This window comes from Solea senegalensis, linkage group LG6, assembly GCF_019176455.1.
Source record: "Solea senegalensis isolate Sse05_10M linkage group LG6, IFAPA_SoseM_1, whole genome shotgun sequence".
Classification (NCBI taxonomy): domain Eukaryota; kingdom Metazoa; phylum Chordata; class Actinopteri; order Pleuronectiformes; family Soleidae; genus Solea; species Solea senegalensis.
In genome coordinates this window covers 15,006,139-15,028,520 of record NC_058026.1, presented here as the reverse complement: position 1 = coordinate 15,028,520, position 22,382 = coordinate 15,006,139, and the positions used below count along the sequence as shown (strand labels likewise).

Sequence of the window (22,382 nt, the reverse complement as noted above, 5' to 3'; positions counted from 1 at the left end):
TTCCCTCACAGGAAGAAAGCTGAGCGGCGCTGCAGTGGCTGCTGACCACCCGGCCCTGCCTTCATTTGTTCCTGGCCAGATAATACGTGGGGAAGCAGCCAAGACAAACACAGGCCCTGGTGATTGTGTGTATTTACCAAAGGTCCTTGAAGCCACACTGTACAAATGTCTGACAAAAACACTTATCACTTAAATTTAACTTTTCCTTTTCCACTCGAGCTACTCTCAAGTAGAACAGTGACGTTTACCACCTTGATAATGGAGGTATGTGAGGCAGGTTTGCGGAATTACAACAGACTACAAAAGGTGAAAGGAGTCAGAGCAGCACCATGATTTCAAGGTCGACTTCTTGAACGATGAAAATACTAAATGTTCCAGCAAACCAATCATGCTGCAGTAGTTACTTTACTCCTAGAACAGCACATCCATGATCCACCATGTTTCAATTTTCATACAGTAGACATTTTACAAGAATTATAAAATTCCAGGTAAATGGAGTCTAAAATATATCAGAATATGAGCTATAGCAAAAACACAAGCTTGTAATATGCAGTAATGCACTCACCGTTACACATTAACTAAACTTACCTCCTTAATGTGCATTTTTCTGAATTGGTATGCTTGTTACTATCACTTGTTGTCTGATAATGTATTGAACATTAAAATAGAAATGAATATGTAAGTAAATTATTAAATGAATATTAGATCTGACCACTTAATACATTTTGATCCCGAAATATGATGACAGGCAGATCAATGTGTAGCTAATCGCTGAAGTCTTTTCAAATATTTAGTAAAAATTTCATCCAAGTGGGTGGCTTAAGAAGTGAGATTATCTCAGTTGGAATGAAAACACTCTGACATGAATGAGCAAAAGCAACATTTTGAGACACACTGTTTCTCAGTGTGAAAGAAAGATAAGCCGGATTATACAGATACCATGACTAATAAGATGATGATAAAAATGATTTGAAATTGACCACTAGTGACGTTTCTAACTGAACTGGTAAGTGGCAAATCGGGGATAATTTTATCCCAATACTTGTCAGTTTTGAGTTCTAAAATTATCCATTATGGCCCTTTCTCTGTTTTTCTTTCCCCTGCTCTCACCCTCATCTCCTCTGATCTCTCTGCTTATTTCAACTGCTTGCCCCTTCTCTTCTCTCCTTTCCTGTCGCAGGAAATTCTCACAATTGCCTGCCAAAGTTTCCCTCCATCACAGGAGGCAGCAGGGTCTAGCATGGCCGAGTCTAAATGCTCAGGTCCAGAGGAAGTGTGTCAGCAGCTCGCAAACAAAGGATCTGCTACCCAACTCAAAGGCTCTGCTCCATACATGGTAAACTGGAGGTCAAGAGTCAGAATACAGTTATCTCAGGAGCTGGGTCTTTGAAGTTGGGAGTTTGAGAAGAATGCTTGATTAACAACTGTTGTGAATTGAGGTGGCTTATCTGAAATGACCAGATCATTGCTGGGTCTCGAGTGCTGACTGTTAAACAACCCAAAAGGCAGGCTAAGGGTTCTTATCAGCTCCAGGTCTGAGAGGCTCATTCTGAAGGAGCTGCGAAGTGGGTCTAGACAGGTGATGTGATAAACCAGGCCAGACGATGTGGCTCAGCTGTAATCTACAACAAGCAATGCTTGGAGCCTGAATGTTGCCAGTGTTTGTCCTTCACAGCAAGCGTAACAAGGGCAATCTGTTGATGTGTCCATGAACTTGAAGAAGACATTACTGACTGATTTACGATCGCAAAAGTATGCCACAAATGACCACAATGTTCTCAACAGCTTGTGTGTGTATGGAAGCAGTGAGAGCAACTGGTGGTAATATATTTCTTTTTCAATGTGACGAATGTAAAATCCCTCTGGTACTCTACTGGAATGCAAAGATAGAGGATAACAGATTTTTTTTCATGATGGGTATCATGTTTTTTGATTTCATGGCTGGGACAGCTGGCTGTTTGCTGAGAAGACCAAGCTGTTCGCTAATCGAGACTGTGCCAGGAATATCACCATCTGGCTGGCCTCAAGCAATGCCCTGGTGAAACACACACACACTTGCACACACCCACACAATGAGGTTACTACCATGGCCCATTCCAGTTATGTACCACCAGCCGGCGCAGGCACGCATACACACACAGCTGGTCCAGGTGGATCATCGCAGAGCTAACGCCAAGGTCCTCTCTGCACTCTGATGACATATTTACTGTCACACAGAGGCTCTGGATCATGGATCAGGTGACTGGACAAACCTCTGATAAACTTTCCATTGGTAGACGATGGCCTATCTGAAGGGACTCCTGCCCTTAAAAGCTATCTATTCTTCAACACATTTCCAGACCATATCTGTAACGTGGAACACATGAACGGTAAGAACATATGTGTCTCCTCACAGGACGTGAAGAAACAACACGCCAGATGTATGTTGAACCTCAGCTTCCTTCCTGTCACACAGATGAATCATGGTAGTTCATATTTTTCTTTCTCCCAGCTCTACCACCTACTGCCATAAACCAATTATAGATTGAAAGAAATCATTGGAGTTAGCCACAAGTTTGTATCCCTGTAAATGTGAGTGAGCTCTGAAGGCTGTACATTCAGAGTGACCTAATGGTTACATGGCTCAACCAATCCTAACTGTGCTCATATCTGTGACAAACCTGAGGCAGCTGATAAGGGACCATGTGGTGGAGCAAACAGTTGAGACGGTTGGGAGAGCTACAGGCCACAAATCAAGTTAGGTCTGCCAGTGAAGGACAGAAAACTGGATTTTCTACAGCCACAATACTACAGAACCACAAAAGGTCGGAAGTCAAGCAAAAGGCTCCAAACAGTTAAACAAACTGGAGGCACTGAAGTGGTCTGAAATGCAGAGTGGTCCCATACCTTATCGCAATCTTAAAAGGATACTAAGTACGACGTAAGAAGGTAGTTTTAGTTCACGACCCTGTTTCCACAGACTGATCAGTTTAATTTAATCCAACCTTCGAGTGATAGCTGGTCGTGGCTGCGTGCGTAAAAGGTGTCGTTTTAAACAAAAGAGTCTCTTAAAAACAGGAAAGTGTCCTCCACTAGGTCGTAAGGTAACTTGGGAAAAGTCCGCAAATATTCAAACAGCATATTCAAAGAGTTCGGGGTAGGACTGGGGACATTTGGAGACGGGGGGGGATACGCGCAAAGCGGGGGAGATTTCTTATCTGACAGCCCGCAGCGCTGTATCATAAAGGCGACTCAAAGAATGTTTTACTTGGAGGTAAAATTCAAGCAAATCTACACACTCTTTGGTAATAAAATGAGCACATACACCGCAGATGAATAATTATGCCAAAGAAAAAGAAAGAAAAAAGAAACCCGAATGCATACGTGGACACAGATTGAACCATCACCAGCCATAAGCAGGATACTTTCCAAACAATCACAATATTGGTTATGACAACCACTTACGTGTTAATATCATTTTTCAACTAATCGTTTGCGACCAGCCTCAGCTCCTGTCTGCGCTCCGACAGGCTCCGACTGTCCGCTCAGGTCTGCTCCAATGTTAGGACGAACGGCGCATGATAAATCCACATTAAAGAAAAATCAGACTATACAGTTGGTTGCGGGTGTCCTCTGACGGTTGCGCAAGATAGTAGATCCATGGTTATACATTGATTTGCAGTAAACAGAATTCCACAATCCTCTCCCCCAACTCCTTCCCAAATCGTGCGCCTCTGAATGAAGCGATCCTCGGCAGGAATGTGAATGGCGCGGTTGTGTGTGATTCAAGCTTTAGGAATGGGCAGCTCCACCGTAGCTCCACCTCCAGTCGCTCCACTGCTGCTGCCTCAGATAGGAGACACACACGCCCGCGCCTCTTAATGAGGGAACCCGGTACAAACGATTAAAAGTAAGATATAGAGACATAGAAAGTGTGCCAGAACGTGCTGTTCATGACACCGAACCTGAGTGTTTTGTTATGTAGTCATGTGACTCGTATGTCCTTTTCTTTCTCCATGATACTTTTCTTTAACAAGTAAAAAAAAAAAAGCTCCAGTGATTGATACACAGTTTGCATAACATTGGAAAACAGTGGAGACGCTCTTTTGTGACGCAAGTTTAGTCTGAAAAGAGAACTGTTGCAGGAATGGTAATGGCTTTCCCCCCTGCTCACTGCCCTCTGCGCACGTAGCCCACGCTCAGGTTGACTCTGCAATCACAACAAACCTTTCGTCCCTTGTCTGCATAAAAGGAGCAGATTCCCGGATGACGTGATGATGCAAACTTCATACTCTGATGAATGTTCAAGATCCATAGGAAAAGAGGCCAATGTGACGATTAATGCAAAGAATAGTTAAAACACAGGGTTTGGATGTATGATTTATAATATATGACTGATGAGACATGCGGCACTGCTGATATTTTCAGATTGAAATTCATTTCCGTGCCCTGTGTTTTACAAAATCAACCCATTTTGAAAGCAGTGTGAACAACTTGTGATACGTTTTCCACTTTCTCCTCCTATCCAAGGCGATTATTCATCTACTTTCCACAAACTCTATTTCCTAATCACTATTTGACATCAGTTTGTGTTATTGCCCTGGCAACGCACAAGTGCTAACAGTGAAAGCCAGAGAAGTGACCATGTGGCAGGGAAACACATGTCACGTAGGGGAAAGAATGATGCAGAAAGTCCTGGCTAATGTTAAAGTCTGTTTTCTGGCTCTTGTGCCGGGTTCCAGCTGACAGAGGAGTCACGTATGATTCACCCCAAAGAGATGCTGTCAGCTATTAAAGCGAGCAAAAATCATGAGTCCTTTACCCACAGGTATTTAGAAGAGGGTCTATGAATCATGTGCAGTACTTCACATTGTTTAAGCATGCGGATGCTTTACAACGTATAGGGATTATGTGGTGACATGCTCCAGAGTTCAACAACAGAAAAGTGCACATTATTCATGTTTGAAAGCAAAAAACACGATACCACCAAAACTCAAGGGTTAACAAAGGCCACCTTACAGTCAAGTTTTAAGGTTTCACTACCAGGTATACAATATGTCACCTGATAAGCACTAACATCAGTGTTTGCACACATAAACAGAAAGTAATTTTTATCCTAAATCTGTAACCTGAAGGAAGGGAGACCGATAATGAGGGGCTGTTAGATTGTGTGCGAAAAAGACACAGAGCGTAGCGAGCGAGAGAGATAGTAAGCAAAGAGAGTGAGAGATGAAGAGAGATTACCAAACAAGGCCAAATCCCCATGCCACAAAACCCGACCACCCAGAGGTTGCACCCCAACCCAGAGCTAACCTCGACTGAGATTGGTCAACAGCCCGGCGCGGGGATGAGGGGGATCACACTTTCCATTTGTTTTGTGGTGATAAATGCAAAATAATACCAGCAGTTGTTGATGAATGTGTGTGGTAAACTGTGAGAGATCAGACATGCAGACTACCACCGCTGCCAGTTGCTTATATGGGCAAATGAGTGTGTCTATTTTGAATCATCAAAGCTTGTCAGTCTCAGGCAATTGAGCTGGTGATACACTGTACATACAGATCAAATAGACACATATAATAAGGGCTTTGGACAAAGGAAAGGAAATGAAGAGATGCTTCAGCGTTACCGCAGACATACACAAGGGATTTGGGCTGGTATTAAATGTAACTTCTCCTTTGAAAGAGAAGTTTTAATGGATTATCTCATGAATCATTGTACATTTTACTGCTGTCTCAAGCTGTTCTAAATTGTCACGTCTATTTTGGAAAAAAAAGAAACACATCCAGGTGTAAAAACAAATGAAACCACAGACATTTTATTTCAATAAAACTGGACTCATTATGGTGTTTCTGCTGAGTTGTTGGGTGAAGCTACTGTTGTAGGTTGTAAACTTTACAGTCTCACCTCTGACCCTGAGACGCAGAGGGAGGGGCTGGATGAGGAACACGGAGAAAGTGAGGGGAAAAAAATAATGAAGAGAAGTACGATTCAAACACGACAAGAACGAGAAATGCAGAGCTGTGTGACACAACAAAAGACACAAGAACAGAAAGAGAGAAGGGGAGAGAATGATACAGAACAAAGATGACAGATCCCACGGGTTTACACGCACCTCTTCTACCATTTCTAACCCAAACAGTGGGGCCAGGTGAGGGTCAGCCAACGGACGTGTCAGTCCAACACGCGCACTAAACACCCAAGGCAATAGTCAACAAAGACTTAGGACAAAAGAGATAACGGAATTATGACTCTACAAAGGTCACAGTGGTCGTCCCAGAATAAGGACGAACATGTCAGCTCTGTGTGCGCCTGTGTTGGCTGTGATTTTTGCAGAAGGGGCTATAGCAAGAATGTGGACCTGAAGACATGGAGCATTTATGTGTTTGCTGCATGGCGACTTTGTCGGTTTATTCTCCTGTGCGTGTGTCTGTGACTTTCGTGATTTCAAATGAAATCTAATGAGTTGTCATCGATGATAAGCATGAGTCTTCTGGCTTCCACTAATGTGGTCTGAGATAATGACATTAACTGCTGTCTATGTACAGTATGTGCACTTGTAAGATAGGGTAAAAGAGAGAGGGAGAGAGAGAGAGAGAGAGAGAGAGAAAGACTTCTCTCTGTGTGTGTGTATGGGTATGTTTGTAGGGAGATGCCTTTTAAAAACAGGAATCTCCATAAATAGCTCATCCATAGTCTTGGGGGTTCAGCCCAATAAGATACTGATTAGACAGATTAGAGAGAGGGAGGGAGAGAGAGAAAGAGAGAGAGAGAGGGAATGTACCTCCACACACAATGGTGGGGAGGAAATACAGGGAGACGGAGGCTTGGACCAGCATACACACATACATACACACAAACAAAGGAAATGTGAAGCAGACAGCACCGGGCCAAATGCCTTGCCGACACCCTCTTTGGGGCTTTGATGGACTCACCACAATCACAATAGAGACAGGAGGCTGACACACACACACACACACACACACACACACACTTCAACAAACAATGAATCCGTGTTGTACTACCATATATATTTTTTTCATCCAGATGGTGTGGTCCTTTCTGTTGGATCCCCTGTTTACCACTGAATTTTTTTATTGTTCACCACAGCAGCAATGGCTGCGGAAAGACTCACGGAAAAAAACAACAAAACACTGAAGGCGGGAACGTGAACCACGGACGTTTTACTGAGGATGTGCAGTGTGCACTGATAACTGGTCTGAGTTGTCCACTTTCATACTCATGTAAAAAGTACATGGGCAAAGTTAGGTCGTGGGGTTTAGATTAGAATTCACAATGGCTTTTAATTCAGCAGAATAGTAATGAGAAAGAATTGGCCTGCTTAAAGGTGACATCGAATGCTTGTATTGCACATATATGTTAGTTATGGAGGTCTACTTACATATATTAACTTGTTTTCATGGTTAAAAACCTCCTAGTCGCTGCAAACGAGCCGATCAAAATATCTCCTCACTGATGCTCTCGTCAGCCGCACTGTTTCAGACCAAAATCACACCCCCAGAACGTGGACTGTGTTGTGATTGGCCAGCCAACGAGAGCTTTCCCACTGTCCTGTGATTGGCCAGGTACCTGGAAGTGACGTAATTGGTAGGTCAGCTTAAGATACACAGCTCCCCCTCTGGCACAGTGGATGCTCTGCATCTCAGCAACGACAACGAGAGTAGTTCTTCTTATTCTGCGGTTGAATGTACGCAACCGGATGTGCCCGGACTAGTGCCCGCACCAGGAGGCGCTACGGTGGTGAGAGGAGTGGTGAGGTATACTGATGACAACATCAACATACGGAAGTGCCGATCTGCTTTGTAGAGCCCAACAATAAAACCCTATTTTCTCAGAAGTGGCTGAACTGTTTGTTCTGAAACTTTAGGGTTTCATAAACGAGGTAATGCCGCAGATACACACACACAAACGCAGTGTTAATTGGAGCTTCTGGTCTATGTCGCCTTTAATCATTGCAGTATATGAATGCAGAATTTGATTTCAGTTTACATGCTTGACAAATGTCCAGATAGTCTTGAGCCATGCATCCGATAATGATACATCTATAGCCTGAGAGAAAATTGTTGAATCTGTGCTTGGATCATTTCCATTTTACTAAGAAATTCAGTCTTGCACCAATGACAAATAGTGTTTACTGTATGTTTTCAGACACAACAGAAAATGTTGAATCTTTAGGGAGTGTAAAACAATGCAAGTACATAGAATTTGTTTACATTGTTTAGCTTTTGCTTTTTCTTTTACTCAGTTGGCTGTAATTCTTGTGCTTGAACGTCACCAACATCTTCAGTTAAAACACCGCTACCCTATAAAGCACTAACATATGGGACTTCTGCTGAACATCGGCTTTTGGCCAGTGGCAGGGAGAATTATTGGCCAACACTAATGGGTAAATACTAAAGCAAACAGTGGAGGGTAGAAGGTGGAAGGTAGCATGGACGTACACTCACACACACACACACACACGTATATATGTACACCAGTACACATAGGAACACAAATACATGTGAGAAAAGCCTTACAAGCCTTACAGTCCACACATTGTATTCTTACCATATCCATATCCAACAGGTATGTTGCACACATATGTAATCTAGTACTTCAAGCCTAAAAAGAGACTAATGTAAGATTCAGCAAAAAAAGTGTTTATTTCTGAATCTCTAGGAAATACACCAATCAGCAACCCTCTCTAATGTTTCGATCAAGATAAAGAAGCCCTAGAATGAACACACACATGCTCTCAGCTCCACATTATTGGGTCATATTGTTCTTATTAGTCATGCATAGAGAAAGTGGATTAGTGATGGCTCGCTTAAGGCAGTAAAAGGGAGGGAAGAGGAAGAGCCGAACCAGCAGGCGATTGGAAAGAATTTTAGGAACAACAGGAACTTATTTATTTATGCTATAAACCTTTTTATTTATGCTATTTATATTATACTCACTGAGTTAACAGGGACTTAAATTGAAACCTCCGTCCCAACTTTAGAACGTTGTGAAAATGACTGTGGTTTTTTACTGGTTGATTGATTATTGACACTAATGTCACAGCTAAAGCTGAAACATATTTTATGGTAAGTCATTACTTGCCTAAAATGAAAGAAAAAAAGCTGGTTTGAATTATTTTTTACAGAATCTGATAGTAGTGAAAATAGCATATCAACACAACAGAATCACTGTGTGTGTGTGTGTGTGTGTGTGTGAGACCACATTTTTCTGAGAATTTAAAGAGGTGGAGGTCTGCTTGGGAAACCAACATGAATACTTGGAAAGAGTCTAATGATGCCAACATATGGTTGCGAAACAAGCATGCAGCTACATTTTGAGCTGTGTTGAAATGTGTGGAAATTTCCAGAATTCCTGATCCACACCATTTGAGGTATAATAATTACACTTTGGTATTAATTTGCACTCCATGGTGCTGGATTTTCTACACTTAGCACATAGGATGCAAATGTTAAAACAAGTACTGTTCCTAACTATTTTTTTTTACTCACATGGACACTTGTGACGCAGGTGAATTTAAAGAGGAACATTCAATTCACTTTATTATCACTTCCACAAATAACATTCTTATCCCAACTTTTCATGTTGGGATAAGAATGTTATTTGTGGTGATAATAGTCCTCAAATTGTTCATGAGTATGAGCATGTGATACGCTTGAAGGCTTAAAAACAGCAACTAAACAAATGTTGTTGGGCTGTGCATGGTAACAGGCAGTTGTGTGGATTTTGCCTCAAAGTGTTAACAGATTATGATTTTTTTTTTAATCAAATTAATGACATTGATGCATAAGAACGCTAATTTTGTCTTACATAATATTGAACAGTTTTGTAGAGGACTGGAGTTAGCATACAGGCAGAGGAGTCGGCATGTCAAACATGTGCCAGCAACCTTTCAGCAGCAATAAATGATGGGGCCTCCAGTGCAAGATTTAAGTTGCAATGAGATGATGAGCCCTGGAGGATGAAAGGGTGCATTTGTGAGGAACAAGGTGGGAGTGGATGGATGTTTCGATATGTAAGCAAATTACATCAGGGTGAAAAAATTGGTACATGGATGGATGTTTGTGGATGCATGCCTGCTTTATTTTGTTTGTGGAGTGGTTTGTTATTATCTTTTATGTCCTGCATGTCCATACTAAAGCCTCACTTCCACCAAGCTGCACAGTGCAGTTTAGCTTGTCCTGGAGCCGTTTGGAATGGAACACTGTGATCTGGCTTGTGTGGGACGTACGGGCCGGATGTGTAAATTACATAGACACAAAGTGTGTGTCGTCATAACAGTGTGACAAAGAAGAAGAACACAACACAATAAACAAAGAGCAACAATGAAGGACATCCAGTATTCCATGTCCTTTCTATTTGGCATGTGACTGTTTTATCGCAAGAAGACAAGCTTTGTTTAAAAGAAGACTGCAGGCTGCACGGAACAACACAGCCATTTCTCCCTGCCATCGCATAAAAGTGATGATTCTCTTTCAACCAGTCAATGGACTGGAGTGTTTCTAGCTCCGCTCTATTGCAGCTGGGACACTGTGTTTGGTACGCCAACAGAAATGACGTGTTTCCACCAAGCGACTTGGTTCAGTACAGTACATGTTTTTTTTGCGTTTCTATTAGGAATAGTACCAAAATAGCTGTCCCCAACTGTTGGGGTACAAGAGTAATTGTACAGGTGGAGCGAGACCCACGACAGTCAGCCGATTGGGTGACAGAAAAGCATCACTCCCTTGCAACCGTTGTTTCATCAACACCTGCTGTCCATTCTCATACAAAGCTTGATGTCTTGTTGAGACAAACAGCCACAAAACCGAGCAGAAAACTAGTTTCCCTCCATTGTTGTCTGTTGTGTCACGTTCTATGTCAATGTTCGCAGTTGGCGCATCGGTACAATACCACACTACAGATCGGACACAGCGCACACCCCACCTACCAAGTAAAGGTTCTGTTCTCAATTGAAACACAAGCCCGGCCGAGGGCTTTATTGTTCCAAACCGTACAGTACTTTACCAAACAGAACTGTGCCATCAACACAGTTAAAGGTGCCAAAAACTGTAATGGCACAGATGACTTATCTTGATTCTCAACATTTGAAAACAACAATACATTTTGAGAATTAGTGTGTGACACATTGAACTCTACCGCTTGGTGGAAAAAGGACCTGAGGTGTGAAATTACACCTCTTAACGTTAGTCATGGAGTCCTGAACATATGAAGGCCAACATCCAAAGATCCTCTTCCCTTTCTCTACAGAATCAGCTGGTGAGTAACGCAGGAAGTTGACGCTTTAGTCCTCCCTGTTCTGACCCATGACCTCCTTTGAACCCTGACCTGTAGCGAGCCACGTGACAAATCATGCAGACATCTGGACTGTCATGACAAACACAAACCAGGTTGAGGAGGGAGATTATCACTGATCCAGAGGCTCCTTCAGCAGAAGTGCACTGAGCAGTTGTGCAGAGTGACTTCTACCCGCTCCAAACTTCATACAACTCCTGCATCTCGTGCCATTTTTCCCAAGATAAGATGACAGAGCATTACCACAGATAAAAGAGAGATAGCTGAAGGTCAGACACACCATGATAACTAAAAAATGACCCAAACATGTGCCTGAAAACAATTTCTCATTCCATTATCACAGATAAACAAGTGACTAAATCTTCCCTGATGTTTGCTACTAGGCCAAGAATAACTGCTATAGAATAACGTTTCTACGATTTCGCACATTGATTTCATTCAGTCTCTTATGCACTTGAAATTGAACAGTTTTGTTCATCTCTAGCCAGGGAATATTGACTAATTCCTCATGTGACAACCCTGAGACTCACAAGACAAATGCCCTTCTCATGCACTCTTGTATGAACCTACAAACACCCAGAGGTTTATTTGGATGTTTGACATATTTTACGATAGCCTTTTTGTAAGCACTGACCAAGGTTTTTGATTATTATGAGGAAGAACCTTGGTTTGGTTGGGAAATCTAAATGTTTGTCTTTAAGCATAGCTGACCCAAATACAGCATTGAAGACTCTAAGGCATCTGATATATTCAGTCAAACACAAATAATAGAGGGAGGGATTTATTGTTTTATTGGGTGCATTAGGAGAATGTGGTAACCGTGTATGTGCAAAGATACTTAAAACTGTAGTGACTAGTGTATCCTCTCAGCTCCACACGACTCTCAGTACAGTGGTGTTTAGGTCTTGTGTCACCTGGCAACATTTCTGCACTGCACATGTGAAGTGATTTGCGTTATGTCAATAAAGACGGAGGAAATGGTAACATTGTGTTAGTGAAGCGAGGTGACTGCAAATGGGTTGGAGTATGACTAAAAATACAGAGAAGCGTCCAAAGAACATTTCCGAGGTGAATTCTATCGCTTAAAAACTGGGTCATTCAGCAGTTTGATGGGGTAAATGCTTCTTGCCCCTGTGCTGCCACTGCATACACATAAAAGCTCGCTCAATTAGGTCTGATAATATTTCTCAATAGAGCCCAATTTCAGATGAAAGATACAAATGTTACGTCATCTCTATTCATATCGACCAAACAGGAGCACAATATTACCATCAATAATAACAACTAAAATCACTAAAAGTTAACCACACTAGCTTATATGGTCAAATAAATGTAATTACCTTGTATTAGATATTTAAATAGAGATTTGGGAGTCACTTTAGGTTTGGGTACAGGGTCTCCATCTTCTTTGTCAAGCACCCAAGATATTTGCAGATATGCTCTCTGGCCACTTTCTGAAACACTTTATGTGATTAGCCCTGATGCCCTGGGCCCCCATTCACCCTCTAATTCTGCAGTCTGTCCTATATATAGTCGTTTATTTACTTTTGGGACTAATGGACAACACTAATGTGTCTTGAGGGTGAGGGCGGGGTGCAGTAAGATGGGGAGGGTGATGAACAGGAGTTTCAGTCAGACCTGCGTCTCCCCCTCATCCCGCTGCTCCTCAATGGCCCCTGTAGGATGATAGCTTGACTCCTGAGCTGTGAGGGGGACTAATGCTATCCAGCTGAAGGATGGCAGCAGTGACAGGACCTCCATATGCCCAACAGATTGAGCTCTGGCTCTCATCACTGACCCTTCTCTTGTTTATCCAGACCCCTCATCTTTCCAAGACTGGATGGAACAGAAGTGGACAGGAAACTTAAAAATGGAAAAATAGCAGAGACAGGAGCAGGAAAGGAAGGACAGCTTTCTGACCGACAGTGTCATCCAAAGTTGAATGGACTGAATCCAAAGGAAACAAATGTGTGTAAATGCATTTTTACATTTTCAAATGACTAGGGGTCTTTAAATTCAATAGCCAAGAGCATGTTAGTGTTGAATAGTACTGACAGCTATGATAATTTGAGGCATTCAGCTTCAGCAGAAGCTGAGCTAGGTCCTTACCTATTATTACTTTTGGCAGGGATTTGAGGATAAAGATAACACATAATTCCTGGGTTCTGTCAGCAGTTTGCGCTTCTCATTAAGCTAAAGGCTAATCATTTATTTTAGCAGGTTAACATCAGCTCATCAGCACTAAAGACAAACAACAGCTAAGTCTATACATTCACGTTTTGTGCACAAAGGCATTTTGCATTACTGCTTTACTTTCATAAAAAAATATATAAAAAATGTAATTGACCTTTTAATTAACATTTTAGTTTAATTAACATTTTATTTTCACAACAAAGTGGCAACAAACCATTGTCATCATAGGCACTTCAACATTAGCATAGCTATTATAGGTTTATATAATTAAAATGAATTTGTAACCAGAATGATTAATTGTGCATACAATTAATCTTGAGATCAATTCCAGCCTCCCGAAATACCCGTCTGTATTTCATCAAAGAAACCTCACATGATTCTGGTGCACGACACAAACAAGACTAATTTGTACAAACAATGATCCCCATTCTCTCACAGGACAAGAAGTCCTTTTAATACTTGTGGCAAGATGTTATGGCCACAGGGGGATCAAACAACATCTTTGTCTGTGGAAAAAAATGTTTCTGGCCTTAAGAACCATAAACACAAGACAACACCCCCTCTGCTTCCTCATTTTTAGTGCAGATGGCTTCAAGGCAATGAGGCAAAAAGAGGTTGCTGGGTTTCTGTATTCTGGCATTATTCAGTCACAGGTTTTGAACTCGATCCTCAGAATTGTCATGCTCACGAGGCCTCAGACAGCCAGGCTTTTCTAGCTCACATTTCAGTGCAAGCATACGGGTAAGAGCCACTCAAGTGGTTCACATGACGGCTATATTGATCCTGCAGAAAGACAGGCAAAGAGAATAAGAAACGCAGCATGTTTAGTAGGGATGGGAACGACACAGCATTTTGTCAAAAAGACAAAATGAGGATCCAACATGATCTCAGCAAAAATTAAACAAACCCTCAGTTTCATAACATCCCCAGAACATTGAAGATTCTATGCTTTGTTTTATAATCAGTGAACAACAACTTAATTTCAAGAAAAGGAGGGAAACTTTGTGACCTGTTACGGTATTTAGCCCAAGAACTGGTGGACACACATTACGCTCACTGACCCTGACCTCAACCGCACATGCACAAAAGACATTAAGTAGTCAAAGTGTCACTTAGACAACATGCTAATGCTAAGCGCTTCAGTGCCTGTACCATTACCAGCTGTAAGGAGTTAAAGTGGAGGTTGGCCTGAACACAGAGGGTGACAACTCTCAGCCAGTGGCCTTGTTTTCACCCATTTAGATTGCAAAGGGGTTACGATCTCCTAGTGACTATGAGGTCAAAGGTCACTAGCTTTAAATGGCAGATCAGTCTAAAGAGAGATGATGGAAGTCTCTGCTGAGATAAGGAAACAAGACACAAAATAAGTTTAAGTCAGTGTTTGGCTACTTTAAAAATGATGTCTCAAATATCTGTGCAAATATTAACACATTTCAAAATTAACCATAGCTAAAACTGTCACAATTATGTAACAGTAAAAGCTCAGCTACTATGATACCTGCATATTTTGGTCACACTCTTAAGATGGGGATTTTATCACAGAATTGTTCTACCCAACATAAATAACAGCCATTTTGGATACAATGATGGATACCTAATCTGCAAAAGTTACCAAAAAAAGTCACATGGCAGAAACGCACTCTCCAAAACAAAATGTAATCCACTCCAAGGTCTAGACTAGTGATGCATCTATTGCATCACTAGTCTCAAAAGGTACAGCCACAGATCATTAAAGCTTAAAAAATCCAGGAAGAATATAACGCCATGTACTGTATCTGCCGTTCATTGGGATGTTTTTTTAAAAGCCCAACAGTGGCCCAAGGGCATCTCTAACCCCTTTCTCAGATGCTAACCTGATCAGTTCATGCATGTTTCTTGGAGCTGCTCAGTTTTAGACTTCTAATCCTACTATTGCAGCCTCATTATCACAACAATCTCTAAGCTCTCACATTTAGTAAAAATATTATGTGTATGTATGGCTGGAAATGTATCATAGTAATAACATTTGGATTATGCTTTGTCCAGTCAAACGAACTGCTTGGAGGACTATGCAAATTACGAGGTTCATTTTAGAGGAGGTCCTCCTAGCTGTTTGATTTTGGACGGCAATACAGTCTCAGCTGTCAGGGTTTTTAAAGTTCTTTCTAACACACTGATGAATGTAAAATGGAAAGTATGTGGACATGGAAAAGCAACTCCTGAGGACCCACAGCAGCTGTCAACCGCCTCATAATTAAAAACATACTAGCCTTGGTACAGCTGAAGAAAATTAAGGGACAAGAACCAGGTCTTACATGAGAAAGAGGTGGCATGTCAACAAAACTTCCTTGAATGCCATTCTGCCGTCTGAAATGCATCTTAAATCACTTCTCAGTTCCCTTGGCTGAGGAGTTTTATTGTATATTTTTCAAACATGCCAGTTTTAGTATACTAATATAATACAGGGACAATGGAAGAATTCATCTTGACAAAGTGCTCCAAAACCAATAAAATACCAAAAACAGCAATGAGATTAGCCCAAAATTGACTGACTGACTGCTGTAATTTAACCAGCTGCAAAAAGCAGCAGACACACAGGAAATGAAGGCCATCTGGGAGTAAACAAACAACATACAGTGAGATTAGACACACCAAGAGGCAGTTAAATCCCCAGAGATGAGACCATTTTAATGGGGCAACAAAATCTTGTTCTCAGTAACCATCTGGAAAAGATTCTTGGAGAATGTGACTGTTTTTCAACTAATGACCAGTTGTTATCCCAGTCGTTATGCCATCATCTCCTTATCGTCTCAATCACAAGTCTTGTTAGATACTGCATCACAAACTGTGACAGGTACAGAAAGGCCAAGTTTGTCAGACACTTGCACACCATGTATTAAAGGCAGTGTTGTTAGACTGAATATGTGTGAACATCTTCACCATCTCATCATGGAAATAAACTTCACTCTTCACGGAATGTTGTCTCCATCTTCTCTCAGGTGAAGACAGATGGATGTGCACATTCATCCTAAGCATTTTCACTTAAGATATTGAAAACCTCTTTTTATCACAAAGCTAAATCTTTTCCCTCCATGCTTGTTGTCCCTCAGAGCATTTTGGATTTGCCATGTGCTTCTGTTCAGGCCTTCTGTCCCCGTCCCATGTATCCCACATTTGTGGAGCAACTGGAATTAAGTCAGACTTAGGAAATCATCAAACCACAAATCACCAAACCACAGTCGCACATCGTTAAGGCACCAACTGTGAACAGTGACAATGCCATGCTGATGAAATGTGTGTTTTTTTATGGATACGCTATACTTGTATATTTAATGTACTGTGCAATAACCCTCATTGTTTGCAAATGTTTCTAAATCATGCATGATCAACTGCCACAAGTTTATTCCTTCATCTGTTTTTCTCTCTCCTTTATTCTCGTGTTGACAACACTGATTACAGTCATCATCTACTATAACGTAGCACCACCAATAAACTCTGCTTTCGATTTAAGAGTGAAAGCTAATAATGAATGCGCTGCCTCTGCCTCCAAAGTAGCACTGCATACAACGGCACTTCCACCATTTCTGCTGACAGAGGGAGGAAAGGTGTAGGAGTGGACAGTGGGAAATCAGACATTCTCGAGTGCCGAGGCAGGAGTAAATTCCACAGCATATGCAAATATTTGTGCACAGCACTTTGGGAATCCCGAGCTTTGCCAAGCTGAGAGTTCTGTCAGTGTCAGCTCAATAAGGATCTGCAACCTGCTGCCATGCGATGCCAGTGGATACTTTAAATAGCAAACTCATTGTTCTTGCTCGGTTATATGTGGATGTTTTGAGTCTGTGAAGGAGCCTCGTGTTTGCCCAGGTTCTGCGATGAACAATCACATTACTTTCCAGCAAGCGTAAGTGATGCATGAGCACTGAGCACTGGGACAATGAGGAGTCAAGAATGTGGAACACATCAAGTGGGCTACTGATCTTGCTAAAAGTTGTAGATGCTCCACTTGAGTGATGATGAGGGCAAAGGCAATCAGAAATCACAGAAAATGCTGATCAGCATTTCTGCTGATGAATCTGTAGCAGACTGAGGCTGTAGATGCATGCACTGGATGGTTTGAATTTAGCTAGAGATTGTTGAGGCTCTTTTTCTCTTCTAATAGTGTTTAGCCTTGTAAATGATTATGAAAAAAAAATTTTCATTTGCATCTTATGCTACACTCCAGAGCAGCTCCCTCGATCAAACTTCTCCTCATGGTCCTTGACTTCTGCTTAAGACAAATCAGAGATGGCTGGATGAATGACACAGTGAGAGGTCTTATATTAACTGAGTCAAAAGAAGCATTTACTGAGTTCACGTATGAAGAAGAGGGAGAGAGAGAAAAGATGAAGGACAGGGAGTGCAGTCGAACAAGCAAAGTAAACAAGTTTGGCGTGAGCTTTCTGGAGTCACTGGGTTTAGCAAAACATTCCAGAGTCATCGAAACAAGCGGCCTTGTGAGTGCACAGGGGCAGAAACAAGGGGGCTTTAAATCACTGAACAGAAACAGCACTGAAGGACTGATTCAATCACAAAATGTCTCCCTCGCACTGACATGTCAGGTTAAGTGGCTGCCTGTCACCTACATAACAGCAGGATGATCAGCCATAATACCCAAGACAAAACTGTACAAACACTATATGTAACCACAATTAAGAAGTATAAAGACCAAGTACAAATCTTGCATCACATTAATATAGGTTGTAGAAACAGAAAACAAATCCACAAAAAGCCACATAAACTTGACTCTGGCTGAGGCAAACAGTTTTTTTATATTTTATCTAATGAATTAAAGTGCAAAAAAAAGATTATGTCCCTGGAAAAAGGTAGTAAATGATATTGAGACTGTATATCTGCCCTAATGTGAAATGGTTTTCACTTACTTTACTTTCATAATTTAACTTAACCAATAACTACCTATGCCATAATAAAGTTGTTAAAATTTGTTGGGAAATAAAACTAAGTAAAAAAAGAAACATCAATGCCAGATGGTGAGCCAGAGAGAAAAACACATCCCATAGTAGTGTCCAGTTTGAGCTTCCCTATATTATTACAGTGTATCTGCATGCATGCTAACACAGTAAAAGAGTCAATACATGATTCGAAGTAAGCTCTGAATTACTGTGTATGTGACGCACACAGAAATGACGGAACGCTGTTGTTGGACTACTGTCTACTGTTTATGTCTTCATGAAAGTATAGAATGCAGGCATAAAAGTTGACAGTGGTTCAATTGACTCACTAAGAGATGCTATGTATAGACAAACACTAAGCAACTTGACCTACATGTGAAGGCGAACTGAAAACATCATGTGCCAAGATGAGAAACACTTCTGTGCTGCTGTAACAAAATGCATTTAAGGTACTCAAATTAAACCCGTGGCACAACCACACGATCAAACTTCAAAAGCTGATGTGTTGTGGGTCGCCAAGGGAAGATTAAAAAATGTGAGTCTAGTGGTTTAAACCCAATGTGATATCAAGATGTAGAGGGAAAATATTCCCTTAGCAGATGCTGGCAGCAAAACCGCAGTATGTGCCCCATTCCAACAAACAGCCAAGGATGATGAGTTGGAAATGAACAGCAAAAGAAGGTCATCATGGCTGTTAGTTGGTATTCGTGAGCATAGTGTGATTCCCAGATGTTGAAATGCTCTTTCCTGCAGAACTGTCCTATTTCTTATTTGTGCTCATCTTCATTTAATTCAAGCTCACTTAGCATGTTTACATGCATAGTTTAATCAACTGCAGTCCAACTAAGACAGGCAATTATCAGATTATAGGAGGAGAAAATTGTACCTGTATCTCTCTATAAGCTAGTGTATATTGAATCAGTTTCCTGCTGACCTTTACGTCACAGAAATACAAACTGCGAATGGCCAAATGGACAGTGAGTGCATTGTCTCGATTACCTCGATTTCAGTCGGGCTAATATGTTAACTTGACATAAAGAAAAAGGAATTATTATCTTAGACTGACTAAAATCAGACTTTTAACATGCATCTTAAGGCAATGACTAATTGAACTGTTCACATGCGCACCAATTACGATGATTTTGGTAGGCTTAGTAATGCCACATGCACCACAGAAGTGCAACTCCAAAAGCACCTTAGTTAAAAACACTTCTATCCTTTTCCCCCCATGTGTTTTTAAAGCATTGTTACACACTGAATGGCCACTAAGAGTGAAAGTATCCGGCTAAAGCTAATTTGTTACATGGTTGCCTGCTGCATTTTCATTGACTGAGATCTCTACTGATACCACAGTGGTGTCCCCTTTCTGACTTCCTCTTTGAGCATCCCTGAGGCGTGAAATGGTCCTGCTGTGTCCCTGCAGAGTCGTGTAGAGCCACAATAGGTCCAGGACATCTGTGTGGTTCAACAGTAGGATAGGCCCGAGTTCACCAGAACGTGTCTATGGACCTCCCACTGGCCTACCCTTCAGCAGCAAAGAAAAGCCTGCTTGCTATTTAACAAATACACACTCAGGCACAAGTAGGGGAACAAAGACACACATACACACTCATGCACAAGTAGGAGGAACAAAGACACAAATACACACTTCCGCTCAAACACTTGTACTTAAGGAGGAAAATAAAGTTTCTATAAATCAACGCAGAGACCTGACATATTGCACTCAAGTGTGTTTTGGCATTTATGACTCTGCCAGCTGCAGTACAGCTTCGACAGTGGCATCTTTGCTAAAAAAGTCATGGCTGTCTATGTTTGGCTATGTTTGACCAAACCAATGTATGAACCCCTGTTACTGGGAGTACAAAGGCTCTATGGATGGAGGTCGGGTCACAGGGTACAAAACACTTTGGCTGAGTTGGATACCCACTGACATGTTGCCATTTTCATTTGGTACAAGGCAGGTTGTTGTGTGCCTGTGCTGAAGTAGTTATTATGTGGTCTGAAAAAGATCCACCTGTGCCCAGCAAGATTGGTGGAGTGGCATAATTTGAGGGTGTGGTAATGCAGATTTGGTAGTAGAGTGCAATTTTGGTATCCCCTTTGGCACTAAATTGTGGCTCCACTAAGAGTTATTATAAATGCAGGCAGTGTGTATTTTATTTTCTCTAGTTGTTAGGCACACACCCACCCACACACTATGTAGTCACATACAGTAGGCCTCTTTAATATGTTGTCTTTCACTTCCTTTGCTTTAAAAAAAAAATATATATATATATATATATATATATATTTTTTTTTAAAGCAAAAAAACTCTTGTTTCTTAAAAAGAAAACAAGAGTGTATAAATTAAATCAAAGACTGAGGATAATCGAAGAAAAACTCTAGTTTAATGTATGAGGCAAAATAAACTAACATTTACAGATAAGCAGGGCCACACGGTTGGTTTGCACTGCTAAATTGACTGTAGGTTAATTGTGGATGATTGTTTGTCTCTATGTGGCCCAGTGATGGACTGTCCCCCAGGACCCTGATGTGGAGGATAAAGTGGTGGAAGTATGAATGAATGAGTGAATACAGATAAGCAGCTTAGAACGGTGTGAGAGGAGAACAGGAAAACCCCACAGCTTCATGCAATCCGCAATTACACCAAAATCTCACCAAATTGGCCCTGAATTGCTGAAAATAAAAAAATGAATAAACATAAAATGTGACATTTAGAGAGTGTTATGCCATATCCAGGTCAAGTAAGTGGTTTAAGTGCAAGGGCACAGGCAAGGGATGGATAGTACATACTGTACATATTGTGTGTCAGCTGGGAAGTAAAAAGAACATGTCAGTATAGGTGACAAATAATTCATGTGCTCCTGTGCTCTCACTGCTGGGTGATGGCTTTTTAACATGGTGATGTGTGCTGTAGAACCAACAAACTATTCTATTTTCAACAAAATTTGAACAAATTTCCCAAGGTGTGTGAGAGTGCTGGTAAACTGTATATCAATGTGTCAGAGGAGAACGGAACAGATTTGTTACTGAAAAATCTCATGGAGAATCCGATCTAACCTGACAGGGTCAACTAAAAATGTATATTAAGTATAGATGTCCCTTTCAATCAGTTTAAATTAAAAAAAATATATATAATCTCAAGGTATGACAAAATCGGTAAGATTTGACCTGGGACATGAGTGAAGGAATTAAAGGAAATATTTAGCTGTAAAGCCAATTCAATATTCTGTTGTGTAACTTGCCATTCATTCCGACTGTTCTATTGTTATATTTTCTGAGTCAAATATCAATTAGCAATAATAGACAAATAAATTGCCCGCTTTGCAGTTCCTTTTTAAAAGTTGTGAAGGAGTGAAACAGCATTAACACATTTACAGAACAAGTCAACTCTAGGATCTGATAGTTGCAGGGAGGGGATAAACCTTTCCTTGTAGTAAACAGAAAATCTCAAAACGATTAATCATGTACCTGGACATCTGCAGTACAGTATCACTTACTGCCTTTGTAGAATTTCATACATTTGGCCTAAAGGAAGGGATCAGGGAAAAAAGTTTTGGGCCCCTTGACATCCATACATACACCTTATGTATGGATAGGGTTCAATTCAATCAAAAGTCTGTAAGCACAAAGACTTTGAGCGACAGCGTGTTTTTGTCAGGGGATAAACTCATTGTTCACGTTATCCCTTTTAGCCACAAACATGTTCAAATAAGAGTGTGATGTGATCATGGGGATGACAAGGGTGGGAAATGTAAACAAAGCTATAAGGTTGCATGACGTGTGACGGCGCACAGAACTGAGTAAAGTCTCATGATGTGTAGCATTAGCTACGGGGAGGATCATATACTGTACTCACGCATCATGTCAAATCATTCTACTATTTTAGACGTTTCTAAGTATCATATTCAACTTGAGCAGTTTTATAATGCATTAAGAGAAGAAAAGGTATGATGAAGTATA

At 41.1% G+C, this 22,382-nt stretch overlaps 1 protein-coding gene across 2 annotated transcripts in view; it reads right to left on the bottom strand.

The window, feature by feature from the left end:
- Positions 1 to 22,382, bottom strand: part of dlc1 (DLC1 Rho GTPase activating protein) — a 71,925-nt gene that overhangs the window by 17,095 nt on the left and 32,448 nt on the right. Inside the window, exon 1 of one of the 2 annotated variants that reach the window (XM_044029268.1) lies at positions 3,445 to 3,758. The exons of the other annotated variant lie outside the window; for it this stretch is intronic. Coding sequence (XP_043885203.1) covers positions 3,445 to 3,457 — 13 coding nt within the window. The 5' untranslated portion in view covers positions 3,458 to 3,758. Of the gene's footprint in view, positions 1 to 3,444; positions 3,759 to 22,382 lie in introns of those variants that run through there. 2 annotated transcript variants of the gene reach the window in all.